The 16,219-nt window shown below is 38.9% G+C and overlaps 1 protein-coding gene across 5 annotated transcripts in view; it reads left to right on the top strand.

Annotated features, from left to right (window-relative positions):
* ZNF608 (zinc finger protein 608) overlaps positions 1 to 16,219 on the top strand; it is a 104,509-nt gene that overhangs the window by 2,486 nt on the left and 85,804 nt on the right. For all 5 annotated transcript variants that reach the window (XM_090038467.1, XM_090038471.1, XM_090038468.1 and 2 more), the window contains exon 2: positions 919 to 1,979. In XM_090038467.1, coding sequence (XP_089894593.1) covers positions 1,089 to 1,979 — 891 coding nt within the window. In that variant the 5' untranslated portion in view covers positions 919 to 1,088. The remainder of the gene's footprint in view (positions 1 to 918; positions 1,980 to 16,219) is intronic.

Genomic DNA, 16,219 nt, shown 5'->3' with positions numbered 1-16,219 from the left:
TATAACTATTTCGACAGTCAACTGTAAAAAAAAAAAGAAAAAGGAAAAAAAAGGATAGATCCCTTTAAAAAATCGTTTTAACTAAGCTTTGTCAAACACACACTCATTTGCGGTCACTGAGGCCACCTTGGTGCAGATCACTTAAAGTGTATGTCTTAATCAGTTTCCTGTACAGTCAGTAATACTATATTTAACAGACTGAGCAATTGTGTGACCTAAGAGTACATTCGTACTGCTTTTTTAGAAGTGTTAGACTGAGCATTTATTTTTAAAAGAAGACCTCTCTCTTTTTTTTTTTTACCTTGTGGAGTTAAATATTTTCTACTGAATGTACTTTTTTTCAGCCTAGATTGTTGTGTTGTGTTTTGTTGTTTTTTAAAGGGAAGTCGCATTGTTTCGATGGGAAAAAAAAAAAGGTCTTCCTCATGAAAAAGTAGGTTAAGTAAAACTGGGGTAAAAGAAAAGTCACCAAACTTCAAGAGGCTGGTTTTAAAGCCACAAATCCATGGAATTGCAGTGAAGGGTGAAGCTGTGTCCTTTTCTCTCTTTTGTGCCTAGGTGGTGGTCCAGGAGGTGGGGGGGGGGTATATTTCACATGTGCTCCAGCACTAATTCTGTATTTCCTGAGCTTTGTGGATTTAAATCATGTATTTAAAGTATGTACCCCCCAACCTTTTCTTTCTTTGGATCTGACTTTTTAAGACTAATCGTGGATGTTGGGATACAACTAAATTGCAAGATGCTCCATATAGAAGCATCACAGCCTCCGGTTTAACAAACTTAAAAAAAATAAATACCCTGGAAATATTGAATGATCTCGCTCCCCCTACTTTGCCCCCTCCCTCCCCCCCTGTATTAATCGTATTATATTCTGGTAACACCCAGACAAGAAATATTCGACTTTTCCCCTCCTCACAGGAAAAAGGTGGACCTGGACTGCAGGGTATAAACCTGGGGTAGGAAGACCAGAAGAAGTAAATAATAATCAAACAAAAAACAAAAAAAAAGCCCAACGGAGATAAACGAATGTCCCCTCATCTCCAAAGGAAAGTTCATCGGATTTTTATTCTAGAGATCTCATCTTCAGGATGTCAGTGAACACTTCCACTGCAGGAAAAGGTGTGGATCCAAACGCGGTTGATACTTATGACAGTGGCGATGATTGGGAAATCGGGGTTGGGAATTTAATCATCGATTTGGACGCGGATCTGGAGAAGGACAGACAGAAATTTGAGATGAATAATTCCACTACCACCACCAGCAGCAGCAGCAACGCCAGCTCCAAGGATTGTGGGGGGCTGGCTTCCAGTGGGGCTAATGCTCCCTCAGCCTTAGCCGAGGGCCTAAAATTTGCTTCTGTTCAGCCCCCTGCTCCCCAGGGGAATGCCTCTCACAAAGAGACTAGCAAATCAAAAGTGAAAAGGAGTAAAACTTCTAAGGATGCTAATAAATCTCTGCCTTCTGCTGCCTTGTATGGGATTCCTGAGATCAGCAGTGCTGGCAAGAGGCAGGAAGTCCAAGGGCGCCCTGGAGAGGCAACTGGCATGAATTCAGCACTGGGTCAAAGTGTGAGCAGCAACCCAAACGGCAATAATAACACCACCAGCAACAACAACACTATTGCCTCTTGCGGGAAAAACAAAGAGGAGAAACCAGGTAAAAACCAGGGCAGCAGAGGCTCCAAGCGGGATAAGGATGCGGGGAAATCCAGGAAGGACAAGCAGCATGACCTGCAGCAGGGCCACCCCAACGGCGTGGGGGGGGGCAGCAGCCAAGCTCCCCCCGGGCATCTCTATGGCTTCGGGGCCAAGGGAGGCGGTGGTGGGAGCAGCAGCCCCTTCCACTGCGCCTCCTCCACGGTGGGGGAGGTGAGCAAAAGCTCCCCGGATTCAGGGTTAATGGGAAACTCTATTTTGGTAAAGAAGGAAGAGGAGGAGGAGGAGAGCCACAGGCGAATCAAGAAATTGAAAACAGAAAAGGTAGGACAAGCTCTTCTTCCCCCCCCCCATTCACCCACCCCCACTTCTCTGTGTCTCTCTGTGTCTATTAGAAGCATCCCCCAGCTGTATGCCCGGCTCTCAGTGTCACTTCTGCCATGTATTTGTGCTGGGTCTCTAGGGGAAGGGGGGTTCCCCTGTATCTTCAATTTCTCTCCCCATCCCCAAATGTGGCAAAACTTGTCTGTGCTGTGTTGTGTCTGGTCCCCTCTTCTATTTTAAAGGAGCAAAGGAGATGTTCCAAGTGGTCCTGTTCACAGCTTAACGTTGCCTTCCAGCACATGCTGGCAGACTGGAGCGGGTGTGTATGTGTTGGGGGAGCTTCAGACTTAGGTGGGTCTGGGGTGGGGGGCGTTTTGGGGAGGGCTTCAGATTTAGATAGGTCAGAGGGGGTGTTGGGGGAGCTTCAGATTTAGATGGCTCTGAGGTGTGTGTGTGGGTCTGGGGTGTGTTATTTTGGGGAGAGCTTCAGATTTAGATGGGTCTGAGGTGTGTGTTGCAGGGAGCTTCAAACTTGGGTAGGGGCATGCTGAGGAAGCTTCAGGCTTAGCTAGGTCTGGGATTTGCATGTGTGTGTTGGTGGGAGCGTCAGCTTAGCTAGGGGGTTGTGTGTATGTCTGTTGTGTGTGGGGAGGGGGAAGCTTCAGATCTAGCTAGGTCTGGGAGTTTTCTGTTTTACCGCTGTGTTAGAAGGGGAGGCTTGTGTTCCCAAAGCACAGAAGAAATTCACATCACTTCTCTCCCACTCTTCCTTGATTGTGGGATGGAGGAGAGATGCATCAGCAGAAACTTGGCTTCCACTCCTCTAGCACAGGGGTGTTTACTGTACTGGGGGCTCCTGTGTGTGCACAACAGCCAGAAGTCCCTAAAAAACTGGGGTGGAGAATGGATGGGGAGGACTGAGTTAGAAGACCTGCCATGCTCCTAATTTTCTAGGGGATCTGGGTGGGGGGGAAAGAGGAGTGCACTATACATGTGTGAAATACATACCAAATATTTTTCTCTCAAAATGTGGAGAACTAATTTGTCTCCTGTCTGTCAGTCTTTTTCATTTGAGGCCTGTGGGTTTTTGGAAGTGAACTTGCTTGTTAGTGGATGAAATGTAGGAGAGAAATCAAGTGGTGTGTGTGTTCTTTCTTTCTATTAATGTATGAAGGATGCCTTCTGTAAGAATAAATGGCCTGGTATTGTTAAGGAATGGTGGGGGGAGAGCTGGTTTCTCTTGGCTATTGTTACTGCTCATTCAGGCAGGTTCTGGTGTCAGCAGCAATACTTCTGTCCCGAGGGCAGAAGGTTTCTTCTCTGGGATCTAGGAGACTATTGTTGGCCTTAATTAAGAGTCAAATGAATTCTACAGGTTGTCCTAAACAGAGACAACCTACCACTGAAAAGGAAAACAAAACAAACTCATACCACTTAAGGTTGTTAGTTTGTAACCTGGTTGTCCAGAATTGTTCTTAAATGAGCTTCATTTACAACTCCTCTGGCTGAATTCTAAGTTACAGGAAAACTTTCTGGCTAGCGTGAAGCATGACTCCATAGGCTTGAAGTTCCTGGGAATAACACATTATGAGCTGGGTTTTTTTATTTATTGATTATATGACACTTCAATAAACTCTTGGGTTACCAACACGTACAGGATGGGTGCAAAAGTCATGTGAGAGGGGCAAATATTAATTTAAGAGTTTGTGTATTTTTCACCTTTTAAAATGAGTATGTCTACAGCCTGTAGACTACAGGTGAATTTGAATAAGCTTCCCTAAACACATGGGAAGAACTAGGCTACTTTAATAGGTGTAAGTTTACACTGTGATATATTAAAGTTCTTCTGTTCACTCTGAAAGGTGTTCTGAAATCTCATGGTCTTTTTATTAACTTAGTACAGTAGGCATTTACTTTTGTTGCCAGTAGTCTTCAAATTGCAGTCCTCTAATCTGCTTTAACTATCTAGATAAATTGCCCTAATCCAGTCTTCACAATGGTTGTGGTTAAAGAGTCAGAGCCATTTGATTGGATTCAGTGGCTGCCTGGAATGTGGGAGGTACTGGCCTTTTGCAACCCCCTTAGCCTTTTAATCTTTCAGCCAAATGTTCACATTCAACAATTTTGTTTAGCTGGCAATCTGAACATTTCAGTATCTCAAAGGCTGCTGTCATGGCAACAGAGATTAGAGTGGTGTGGTTTCTCTAGTTTTTGTGTCCTTTTCACTCACTAGTCACATAGGAAATTGTATGAAGAATGCGTTCACATACATGCAAGTAATCTTAAATCAGTGTAATGTAAATAGGATAATGCATAATTAAGAACAAACATGTTTTGAGTAGTTTGGAGCCAAGGACACTATATTTTTTTAGCTGTTGTCTTTATAGAAGTCTTGGCGCTTGCATTTCCAGAAACTAGTATTGGCACACTGTGACTTTAATATAGGCTTACTTAGCACGTTATGAGTCCAGCAGTGCTTCCCATTGTCTATCACATTGGTGTTTTGGCTTAATGTTTCCTTTAGCGTTTCCCTCCCCAGAGCAGTTTATTTAAAGAGAGCTGCACACTTGGCATTTGAAAATGGAAGAACTCGTAACTTTAAATCCAGGCTATGCTATCAAAGAAACTTCAGTTTTTTTAAAAAGGATTTGCTAATAAGAGACTGTTTGCAGGGATTTAAGATTAAATCAGTTTTCCGAATTGGGCTGTGCGCACATGAGTACTGAGATATGTTTTGCAAAAAACACTTTCTGACTGTAAATTAATATATAATTTTACAGCTTGGGTGTTTACTTGCTAACTCTCTTAGTGCTCACAAATGAGTTGTCTTATAAATTTGACTTTGGCCTTATCAGGTGTAAGTTGGTTAAAGTCTAAAATTTAAAACCTGACTTTCTTTGTGTATGTGGTAGTTTGGGACATTTGATGACTTTTGTTTACAGAGTTTGGAGCAGATTCCCAAGAGTTGCAGTCACTGTTTAATTTTCACAGCATGCTTGAATGTCTATTTTTGGTCTATTTATTCTGTTTCCTTGCTGCAGAAAGGCATGTAAAACATGATAAATTGGATCTCATGAAGCCTAATTAAATCAATGACTGTGTTCTGCTGGCTCTTTTATGCAGAAACCGCAAGTATGTTGTAAAAGTCGCCACTCCCCTAATATGTGGATAAAGTCAAAGTATGCTATAATTCTAAGATGTTTGAGCTATATTTGAGCAGCCCATTGTGTGGTTAAGCCTCCAGTGACATGTCTGAAAAAATAGCTCTGACAGGTAAACTAACCACTTGGACAATCTTTGGTGTTAAAACCTGTTCCCTTTCTTTATTCCCTATTTCCACTTCCCTTTTCTTCTTCTTTTCTTTTCCTTTTTGGAAGCAGTTACTCAGTAAATATTTGCCGGCATGAACTCTTCGTTTGTTAATTTTGACTTTATAATTATTTTAACTGCATTTACATTGAGAGAGGTTCAGATTTCTGCCAGTAATATTATATAGAAGATGTTGTTCAGAATGGAAGGCTGGGCTTGGGGGAGTTCAGGGGTGAAAGGGGAACCGTTTTACCATAAAACATGGGATATGAAACCTTCTGTGTAAGGGAGAAAAACAATAGAAGTACAGAAAGTATAAGGCTACAGATATGGCTGTAAAATCTGGTTGCTTTGCATCCTTAAAATGAATCAGGCTGGTAGTCTTCCAGGGTGGAATATACCTTTCCTGTATTATTTTATTGCTTTTCATTAAGACTGCATTTCACATCACAAAGTTGTCTTCGGTAAATTAACCCACATGTGACTGGTATCATTAATTTTATTCTTCTCTCCTTGTATCATTTTTTTTAACTTCATTAGGGAATTCTGTGCACAGTTTACCAGTGGGTGTAAATCATTTAAGAACGTGTTTTGATTAATGAGTTTATGGAGATATGCTTTTCACGTATTTTGTCCCCTGCAAAACTCTGCTTCTTGGGTGTAGTTTATTCACTGTGAAATAAAAGGGCAAAAAGGTCACTTGCTGTAATTAAAGGACAAAGTCTATTGTTGTTTGACAGCAAACTGTTTTGAAAGCTACATAAGGGATTTAGCTGTTAAAAACATTGATAACTATGGGTGTCTAACAATAAGCACAGCTCAAGGTTCTTAATGTTCTGTAGCGATGTCTAGTAGTGTGACACTGCTTTTTTGAGCTGGGTGAAGAGGTGTTGCCCTTTGGCTGGGGAAAGCTTTCTGCATGAACCTACTGACCTCTAAGAATACCTTTGACCAGATCTTCTATTGAACTCCTGTGCAAGGCAAAAGTTGCAGGGGCACAATAGAAGTTAATCTACAACATTTATAAAACAAAATACTGAAGGCGATAAGGTTATTCTAAACTACTGAAAAATATATTTCACTTAGGCCATCAGTAATTTTACAATTTTAATAACTTCATAAATACCCAGTAAAAAGGGAAGGATTGATTGTCCAGATGTCATGGGGTTAAGCATGTTCTTCATGTTAAACTGCTTTGCTGCAAGATTGTTTTAATTAGAGTTATATAAAGACTTATTTTGCCAAAGGAGCATTTTATAGTCCAATAAATGAAATGTATGTTAAAAGCACTAAGCAAAAATGTCCCGTAACCACAGAGGTGTTCAATAACCAGATTGAAGTAACATAGAAAGTACCATCTGTTCCTAGTTTTCAACATAAAATAGGAATCAAATAGCTTGCTCATATTTTGACTCTTGCTTTTTTATTATTTAAAAAGTTCACCTGGCACTTTATAGAAACTTTCTGAATTGCAATAATATGAGCAAGACTGTGAAAACACATGTTCATACATATATTTAACCAGTTCCACTTTTATTTAAAGACATTTCCAGAAGCTCAGTCATTGAGGAATTTATAATAGTGAATCAGCTCCTGGAGGCAAACACAATGAGGGTCAGTTCTTCAAAGATCTTACTATTTAGCTAGGATCTGAATTATTCTGTCAAATTTTCCCTCAGAGGCAAGAGGGGAAAAGACTCTCAAAGCATAACTTTAGTAAGCTCTTATCAGTTATCTAATTGTACATGATAAAACCATTAACTAAAAATTTCCATGCAGAGACTTTTTCTGCTGTTCAAAGAAGTGGCCTAGGAATGTTGATAGTTGGAAAATTATTGTTTTAAAGATAACTTTAAGTTCTGAACTGTTAGGCAACAAGATTCTTGGCTGCAGATTATGAGCCCTGGATAAAACAACATCATCCGGCCTTTGTTTGAGGTCTTTTATTGAAGCTAATGACTGGTCTTGTGCCGCCCTGAGATAAATGACATTATCTCTGAGTGGGCTGACAGGAAACAGACATGTTAATGGTGAAGCTGCGGGGAGGATCTGCTATAGTTCTGACAAAAGAGTAAAGCATGGACCCCTGGTTGTGATCATTAACACATAATGCATTCCTGCGTTTCCTGTGAGGGCCATGATAATTGGAAAGCTATTTTATCAACAAGGACTTAAATCATAAATCTGAAATGCCTAGGTTCTTTGCATGGGACAACTACTGTGGGTTTTGTTAAGAAATGTGTGATCTGGGTTTTAAAAATGTGTCAGCCCTAGGATGGGTGAGATTGACATTTACGTGAGAATCTCTGGTCTGCTTTCCATTAATTGAACATGTCTTTTGGACGTTAAGCATGATATTCCCCTGCATTTAGGCTGTGTTATTCTTGTGATTTGCATTTGTAAAAGTGGATACAAAGCCAAATGCTTCTTGTATTGTTCGTGCAAATAATCCCATTGATTTCAGTAGGAGCGGGATTTAGCCCAAGCTTTGTTCAAGAAGTACACTTTTACCCTTGGGAGAAGGTATGCTTTGTTGTGTAAGGAAGGGCCTGCACGTTACTAGCGAAAGAGAGTGAGGGAACATAAGAGTCCTCCTTACAAAACTATGGGTCTGATGGGAGGCAGGGATACTTACTCAGGTCTGCTTCTGCGTTATCCCTAAGAGAAGTCCTTTTGCTTAACACTTCCAGTGAGAAAACAGCTGTGTTCCATACCGAAGAGTGCAATGGGCTGTATGAGTCTTAACACATTTCCTGTACACTTATAACTTGGTTCAGGCTCTGCAAACCAAAAAATGGTCTTGCTGCAAGTTGTCAGGTCTTGGAGCAGCTACATATACTATAGTTACTTCAATTGCTATGTAGTTAGTCAAAGAATTCAATTCAGTTGTGAGCTACTAGGCATTGGTTGTGGGCTACCTGCATGGGTAGGGACTACATGTATGAATAGTTTGTAGGAAATAAAATCCATGAAATCAAGACTGAAAATTTTCAGGGAAGAAGTAGTTAGGAGACTGGGGCCACATACAACATTAGACCCATGATTCACAGCCAGACTGCCATGCCTTCCAGTCTTTTCAAGGATGCCCTTCTAGTCAATTGTGGTCTTTCTGAGTTCTTTGTAACAGATGAATTGGTCTGTTACGTTTCTGTAGGCAAAAAAACTCCCAAACAAGTGAAATCTGGGAACTGGCATCTTTCTGAGAGTTCCTTGAGTCTAAAAAGGTTGAGAACCACTGCATTAGACCTTGACTGTCCCAAGGGAGATGCCTACTGTATAAACAGTTGTGAGATCTACCATGCATGTATATCCTTTACAGCTCAAGCCATAATGTTTTAACTTAGTTTGCATGCAGTGTATTAATGGTACCTGTACTGTTATTGAGCTTGCTCTATGAAAGGATTTATCAGATATAATCCCTATTCTCCCGTTCATTCGACGGAGGTTCACTTCTGGATGTACAGTTCATTTGAACAACATAAAGTGCAGGGGTGAAGGTATGCCTCTGTAGACACACTCCATAGACATACTGACTAGACCCATTCCACAGTTACATAGGCTGATTATAGGTGCCTGCAGCCAGCATGCTGCTGAAGCCCCACTTCCATGGGCCAAATCAAGTGGCTTCATGGGTTGGATCCAGAGGCCATAAAGTTCCTGACTCCTGGTATAAATAACTGATTTTATCTACGTTACAGTTTCACAGTCTCACACAGCTTCAAATACACGCAAAGTTCAATCTTTCCTATCTGGTCCATGGTAGCCAGTTGAATTTATGTTTTAGTAAATTCAGGGTCTCTCTTGCTCTTTAGCAAGGATAATTTCTGTTAAATCACAGCTTGTAGAGACTTATCAGATGGTGTGGTGGGTAATTCTGTGCTTAATCCATTAAGCACAACGCATGTTTTCCACTATACTTATATAATGTCATAATATACAGTTATGATAGCCAGAATCTTCAGCATGTCATTATATATCTTCATGAAAGGTTGATGTGATTATCCAGATTCTTAATTGTGCATTATTTCTTAAAATAGAAATAGCAGGCTACATCCTCGGTGTCAGTAAGCAGTAGCTTTATTAATTCACTTATACCAGCTGAAGATCTGAATCCATATATTGCAAAATCTGAGGTGATTGCTATATTTACAATATAAGGCTTTTACTAATAAGTATAATTTAGAAACAGTGGTTAACTCCCCCCCCAATCTGTGCATAATGTCTCTTTGTAAGTAAGGATTGCAAACTCATGATTATTCCCTCTTTATTACTCACAGGCAATTATATAGATACACAATATAAACAACTGGTTAGAATTCATTAATGCATACTTCTTTTTCATCCCTTTTTTGAAAACTACACTTGAAATAGTGTAGTTAATACATGTTTTATTTGTGTATTCACACCACATGAACTTAAGTCTTTTTGGGTGTGTCTACACATGTACTTTACTGCTAATTAGCTCCACAGTAAAGTGTCACCATCTACATATATGCCGATATTAGGCTGCAGTAAATTAGTTAACTCCACCATATAGTACTATACCATTGGGGACAGTACTATACTTTGGTGGAGTAATTTACACATGCTGCAGCACATGTGTAGATGGTGTCAGGGGCTGCAGGAGCTGCCTGCTGTTTAGTCCCCCTTATTTGCAGCACCCTTGTGCCCCAGTCAGCCCCTCCGCTGCCCAGTGCCACCACCTGGAGCCCAAGGTTGATCACCTGCTCCAACTGCTGTGGTCCTAGGCACATGTGCAGACACTGCCCAGGAGTAGCTGGCTCCAGTGTGAATTGTGTCAAAGTTTATCATGTCATGCTAATTACACTTGTAGATGCACCCTTTTGAAGCTGGTTTAGAATTAAAAACCTTTCTTTAGATCACATGTATTCTTCAGTCAAACCCATAAAAAGATCAGCAGGTGAGTGCAACCAAATGAATTGGCATGGTTCTTTGAGTAGATATAATATCTTTTATTAGACCAACTGAGTATTTCTTCATGTTGTGAAGTTTCCATTTCAAATGGCAAAATTTGATACCTTCCACATTACTGTGTTTTTGGTTGTAGCCATGTTGGTCTAAGGCCATAGGCCTATGTGTGTAGACCAACACAGCTACAACCAAAAACACACCAAATGATTTGTCATTTGGGTAAATACTGAAGCCTGAGCAGTACCATAGCTGAGGCATTACTAATCACTGTCTGTTGCAGATTCTCTTTAATTCAGACCAAACAGTGTTGGCAATTGGAACAAATTCTTACATTTCAATGAAAGAATGTAAAAGTTTTGAGGGTAGCTTCAGTGATAATCAAGTTGCTTTCATTTTTTTGAGAGGGAAAGCAAGATAGAAAATTCAAGGGTGTAGGAATGTGTGTTTGTATACATATCTGGATATACATACACATGTATTATATTGCTGTTGAAGTTTGCTTAAAACTAGCTTTGGAAGTAGATCACTTAAATTAGGGACACGTGTTGAATTATGATGGACTTCTGTTTAGATAAGAATTTTGAGCTTCATCCATAGTGCCCCCCCCACGTTGTCTGAGGCCTTATAACTGCTAAAATCCTGAGTCCACATTGTGGATTAAAAAGAAAATTGCAGTGTGAAAAATTTAATCATATAAGCATCCCTTTTTCTTTATGTAAGCAATGTTACTAAACCTGAAAAAAACATGTCACATTTCCAGTCTTTTTATCTGCAGTGCGTCTTCAAAGACTATTCAAAACAATGCTAATGTCTACTTATACTTGAAGTTCTTTTTCTTAGTAAATTGAAAATAAAAAATAATTTTGATAAATAGTGCTTAGCTGTGGCTAGTTGAGTTGGAGGAAATAAATAATTACTGAAAAGATTTGAATTATTACTGAATCTAGTTTGTCTTTTTTCTCATTTTTATGTCAGTTGAGCCTGACTATTATTCACCAGGCCTATCCCAGCTTGAGCAGTGTGCATTTTGCCTCTTGGGAATCTTCATTGTCAACTAGCAGTGTTAGAAAAATTTGCCCACAGGGACATTTAAGCATATTTCAGTAATGCCATGTGAATGCAGCTTTTACAGTTCAAAGTCTAAATGAAAATATATTGATTACATTTTCTATTTTGCTTGGTAGTTTTTAAAAGCTGATATTCAGACTGTGGAAGTGTCTTATCATGTTAACCAGGAAGCAGATGGCATTGTGCCACTGAAGTATAATTTTACTTAAAGGAACTTTATAGGTTTTGATGTGTTTTCTTTTCCTCTTATTTCCCTGATGGCTTCTTTTTTATTGAAGGGTAACTTGAGGAGACCTGGTAGCAATTTTATTGCCTTCCCATGATAGTTTGAAATAATAGCTTGGTCTATGGTTGCCAGTCAACTTTCTACCAGTCAGCTTGATTCTGGTTTTTATCATGTGGCAGTGGAATATAAAAAGTATATGTTTGTAGTTTGTCCTCAGAAACTGGTTCTTTCTTGTGCTTCAATTAGCAACAGAAGACTAAGCATCAATTGGTCACACTTTTGTAAACTCCTAGAAGTTACCTTCTTTCATCCTTTTGATTAAAGAGAACTCCCAAGTTTAAGCTCAGTTTTCTGAGAAAGCTTGAGGCACATCTGCTGTGTTTAGTTGCTCGCACTATGCAGTTTAATTTTGTACACTGTTAGTCTTTCACATTTGCCATTGACTTAATTTGGAGGTTTTGCTGAACTTATTTTCTAGCCACAAGCTCATCCCACTCAAAAAACACCTTCAATAATATTTATGCTGACCTATACTAGAAAAAATGTTCTGACGCTTGTCTGAGCAGTACTACTATAAGTAGTTGCTAAATAAACTTAGCTTTTATAGGTTTTGTTTTTTTTCTTCCACCTCAACCATTAAGAAGAATGAAATGCAACTTGTATCCTCCTTTCACATAGAGTACAGGGCCAGACCAAATTATTTTTGGATTTCCTGTCACCTTCTTGGCTGATTTTTTTGTGGATGGCTCATGTTAAAAGAATAATATTGTTTGAATTGGAAGGCTTGGTCTTTGGGTTTTCATTCTTTGTGGAGAACTGTTTATTTGCGTGTGGTTCGCCACAGAACATGGATAATACTATCAAATATGGGCTTTATTATAGGCTTATAACTGTAGAGCAATAGTAGTAGTTGTGTGTTTCTGGCTTTTTTTCATTGCCAGTTCTTTTTTTGGGCGGAGATGGAGATGAAATTAGATCTCTGTCTGCAGCAAAGTGTAAACATGGAAGTAAACACACACAAGAAATTTTAGTTGAAAATTCAGTAATGGTCTTGATGATTCAGTAATGGTGTTAGAAATGTTAGGTTAGATAGGCCAAATGTCTAAGACATTGTTTATTTGGTTGGCTTTTATCCCCTTGTAAGGACCATGAAAGATATACCATAAGTCTGTTTTATATATTGAACAGATTTGATGTGTTTATTTACATTAATTCCTTCCCTATGTTGAATGTAGTGTGGCATACATATTAAGGTCAAATTATGCTGAGTTGTGGACTTCAAGGGAAAATACCTAATTTCTGTTGTGATCTGATCATGCTGAAATATTGTTTTCAAATCCCAAATGAGTGAAAAAAAGGTAAATTCTCATTCTCCAATTTTCAGCTGGTATCGAGGTATAATTTGATGGCACTAGAGCAGTTACTTATTGTGTTAACAATTCAAATATGCTACTGTTTTAAAAATATACCAGGTGAGATGTGGCCACTTGTATGTACTTGCACTCCTTGTCCAAATCCTTCACCAGTCTTTCCCAGGATTCTGCAGCAGATGCCAGACAGTGAAGTAGAAAGCAAGTCATGTAGCTGTTTGCATTACACCATGTCTATCTTGTCCCCTACAATTTATTTTCCTCTCTTTATTCTGCTCCAGTGGTTCCTATTAGTCCCCTTTTTGAAAAGATTCAGTTTTCTTTTATTGACTTGTGGCCCCTTATTTCTTTGTTTTCAGGTTATCTTGTCATTACTAGTGTTTCTTGTGGGGGGATGATGGTAGTTGATTTTGAGTCTTTTATTTCTTTCTGTTCTTGTTCATGTGGAGTCTCACACTCTTACTCATGCTAAGTAGGTGTTGCTTACTTTAGTAGTCCCTAAGATAATACGCCATGAATAAGTACTCAGCATGAGTACAGATTAAAGAATAGGGTTCTATTTTAATACTGGGAGTATTCCTGTAATATAATTCAATTTATGATTTTTACAAGTAGCATGAATAGTTGCTTTACACTTACATTTCCCTTCTCCACCACCCCACTGAAAATAATAGTTCCATAGCTATATGCTGTTATTACTGAGATATGACTGAAAGAACTGCATGCAGTACAGTGAAGCACATTCATTTTCATCTAGTACCCGTTTATTGCCTTGAGCACTGTAAATCTGTCAGCTCTTCACGATGCTTTCACCTCTTTCTTCATTTGCTCCAGCTTCTAGTTTGACAATGTTCCCCTGAGGGAGAATTCTAATCTGCTTCCAATTAGTTGCAAAATGTGACTGAAATTTCCACATTATGACTGCTGTTTTACTTGCACGCATACATCTAGAAACAAATTAATGCTCTTGAATATTTATTTTTTGAGCCCTTGGATTTACTTTCAGAGGAAAAGTTGCCAACTGTTGTCGAATTACTCCAAAGGTTTACTTGTTTCCTCAAACTCTAATATTTAGCATAGAATTAAATGTCTTTGGTTATATATGTTAAAAAAAAACCTTTCTAGGTTTCAAAAATGCTTTAAAATTTGTTGCATATGGAGAAATTGTATATTTAGTTTTAACCAGACTGTGTTCCTTTATAATCATTCTGCCAACTCAGTATCCAACAAATTGTATTCTGTTGGCATGAATACTATGCTAACACTTTAAGTCTGATTTAAGGTACTGCTTAAGAGAAATCCATTGTTTATTACCAGCCCTTTTTCTGCCTGCCAAAAAAATCTACAACTCTAAATGTAATTATATGATTGGTGGGAGGAGTCTTGGAGTCATCTTATTTCCTGGTCTTGGCAGCATGATAATAAATTGTGTGTGCACATGCACACTCTTGTGTATCCCTTTTATATATCTTAGGATGTACTTTTGCAAAACCTTAACCTGTGGAAGCAGTCCTCATGGCCTGCAGGACTCCATTCATGATGGCTGTACTAGTTTGTAGGGGATACTGTCATTAAAGGATACTGCATTGAATACAATCTTGCTGAATCAGACCCTAATTCATGTGACACTGGGGGAAGCATTGAACTGTTATAATCCTTGTTTAGGGAAAACTACCATTTCTACTGCACTGTATTATGTCCCTAGTAGCATATATGGAGAAATGCTGTATATTTAACCAGTACCAGTAGCTAAATTTATAGGTGCAAATCTTTCCTAGAGCTTAGCACTCTGCAGCTTGGCAGATTGATGTCAGCAGCCGTAATAGGCTTTAAATAGGCTTGCAGAATTTCATTGAAAATAAATTGCTGAACTTGATGTTGCTAAATACCTGTCATTTCTAAATGAGATTTGCACCTGCAAACTTAGCTTTAGGTACACTATCAATACGTCTTTTATTTATAGACCCAAAAATAAAATAAAAAAATCATCACCTATCATATATCAATGTGGTAGCATATTAGTCCCATATCTTTTCTATAAGTTTCTTTATCTGTGCATGTAGGTATACATATGCACTCACGGACATGCACATGCATGCACACACAAACACAGAGAGCATCTGCTTCATGCAGAATCTTTAGAACTTATTTTCAGTCAGCAACACCCAGGACTGAAAAAGATCAAGAAGAAGATGACCTTGACATTTCTGCTTTTCTTGGGTGATGAAATAAGATTATGGGATATGAAGTTTGGAGACGTAGTGTGCCTGTAGCTTTCTAAGACATGCACTACCTTCATATGCGTTGGTAAATGCTCCAGCAACATTTTTCCCCCCATAAAACATCAAAGCTATTGAGTTTGAATTCAGTAACCAGGGTGAATTGCAGTTGCTATGACTTCTTAGTTAAAAAGAGAATTCATAGACAATTAAAATTTAAGTGGAATGCATGTATTTGCAGCTTACAATAGCTGACTTTAAGACATCCAAAGTGTTTAATGAGGGCCAGTACATAAAAAACACAACATACACACATTATTAATTTTGCAGGCAAAAGCCAGGGTGCCTCTGAGAAGCATTAAATGCTTTTGTTGATGGCTTATAGTTTTATAAACTCTAAATGAGCTTATTGCCTTTTAACCATCATGAGCACTAAATAATAGAAGAACCTATGAGCCTCCACGTTGGACAGCAGCCAGGCAGCTACAGAAAGAAAAAAGAAATGAATGGTTTAATTGTAGAGCAAATCATTTGTTTACAGATTAAGACCTATTTGGTAGCCAAATCCTATGGACAAGGAGGTGAAAGAATGAGGCACAGAGGTACAGGAAATGAATGTCTGGCTTTATATTTTGCAACCACGTTTTGCTATTTTTACTTTCTGCTAAACCAGAGAAGGCAGAGGGGAAAAAATGAATTGTTTAATGGTGAAGACTGCTGAGCAAAGTGCATGTATTTAGAAACAACAAAAGAGTGGGGGAAGGGAAGTGTTGGTACGCCTCTAGAGTCTGACAGGAACCTGACAACTTGAGCTGCTTCCAGCTAAGGGGCACTAGTTGTTGGCAAGAGAGCTTGCCTGTTTTGTTTTTTTTCCTGAAGTTGAGAAGAGAGCAAGCAAGGCGGAGAGAGAGAGAAATGCCTCTGTTAATTTGAACAAACATAATATAATCTCTTGAACCTGTCTCTGAAATGCAATTTGGCCTGCTCACAGAATCTCTTAAACAATAAAAAAGAGGAGTTCTGTAATGGGCCTTTGTTTCAATATCCTAATTAATTAGTGGCCAATACTAACATTAAGAAGGGCCTGCAGTTCCTGCTTTATTGTTGTACAACATT

Source organism: Crocodylus siamensis, chromosome 3, assembly GCF_052110815.1.
Source record: "Crocodylus siamensis isolate JL-2025a chromosome 3, ASM5211081v1, whole genome shotgun sequence".
Classification (NCBI taxonomy): Eukaryota; Metazoa; Chordata; order Crocodylia; family Crocodylidae; genus Crocodylus; species Crocodylus siamensis.
The sequence above is the reverse complement of the archived record's forward strand: the minus strand, read 5'-3'. Positions and strand labels throughout refer to the sequence as shown.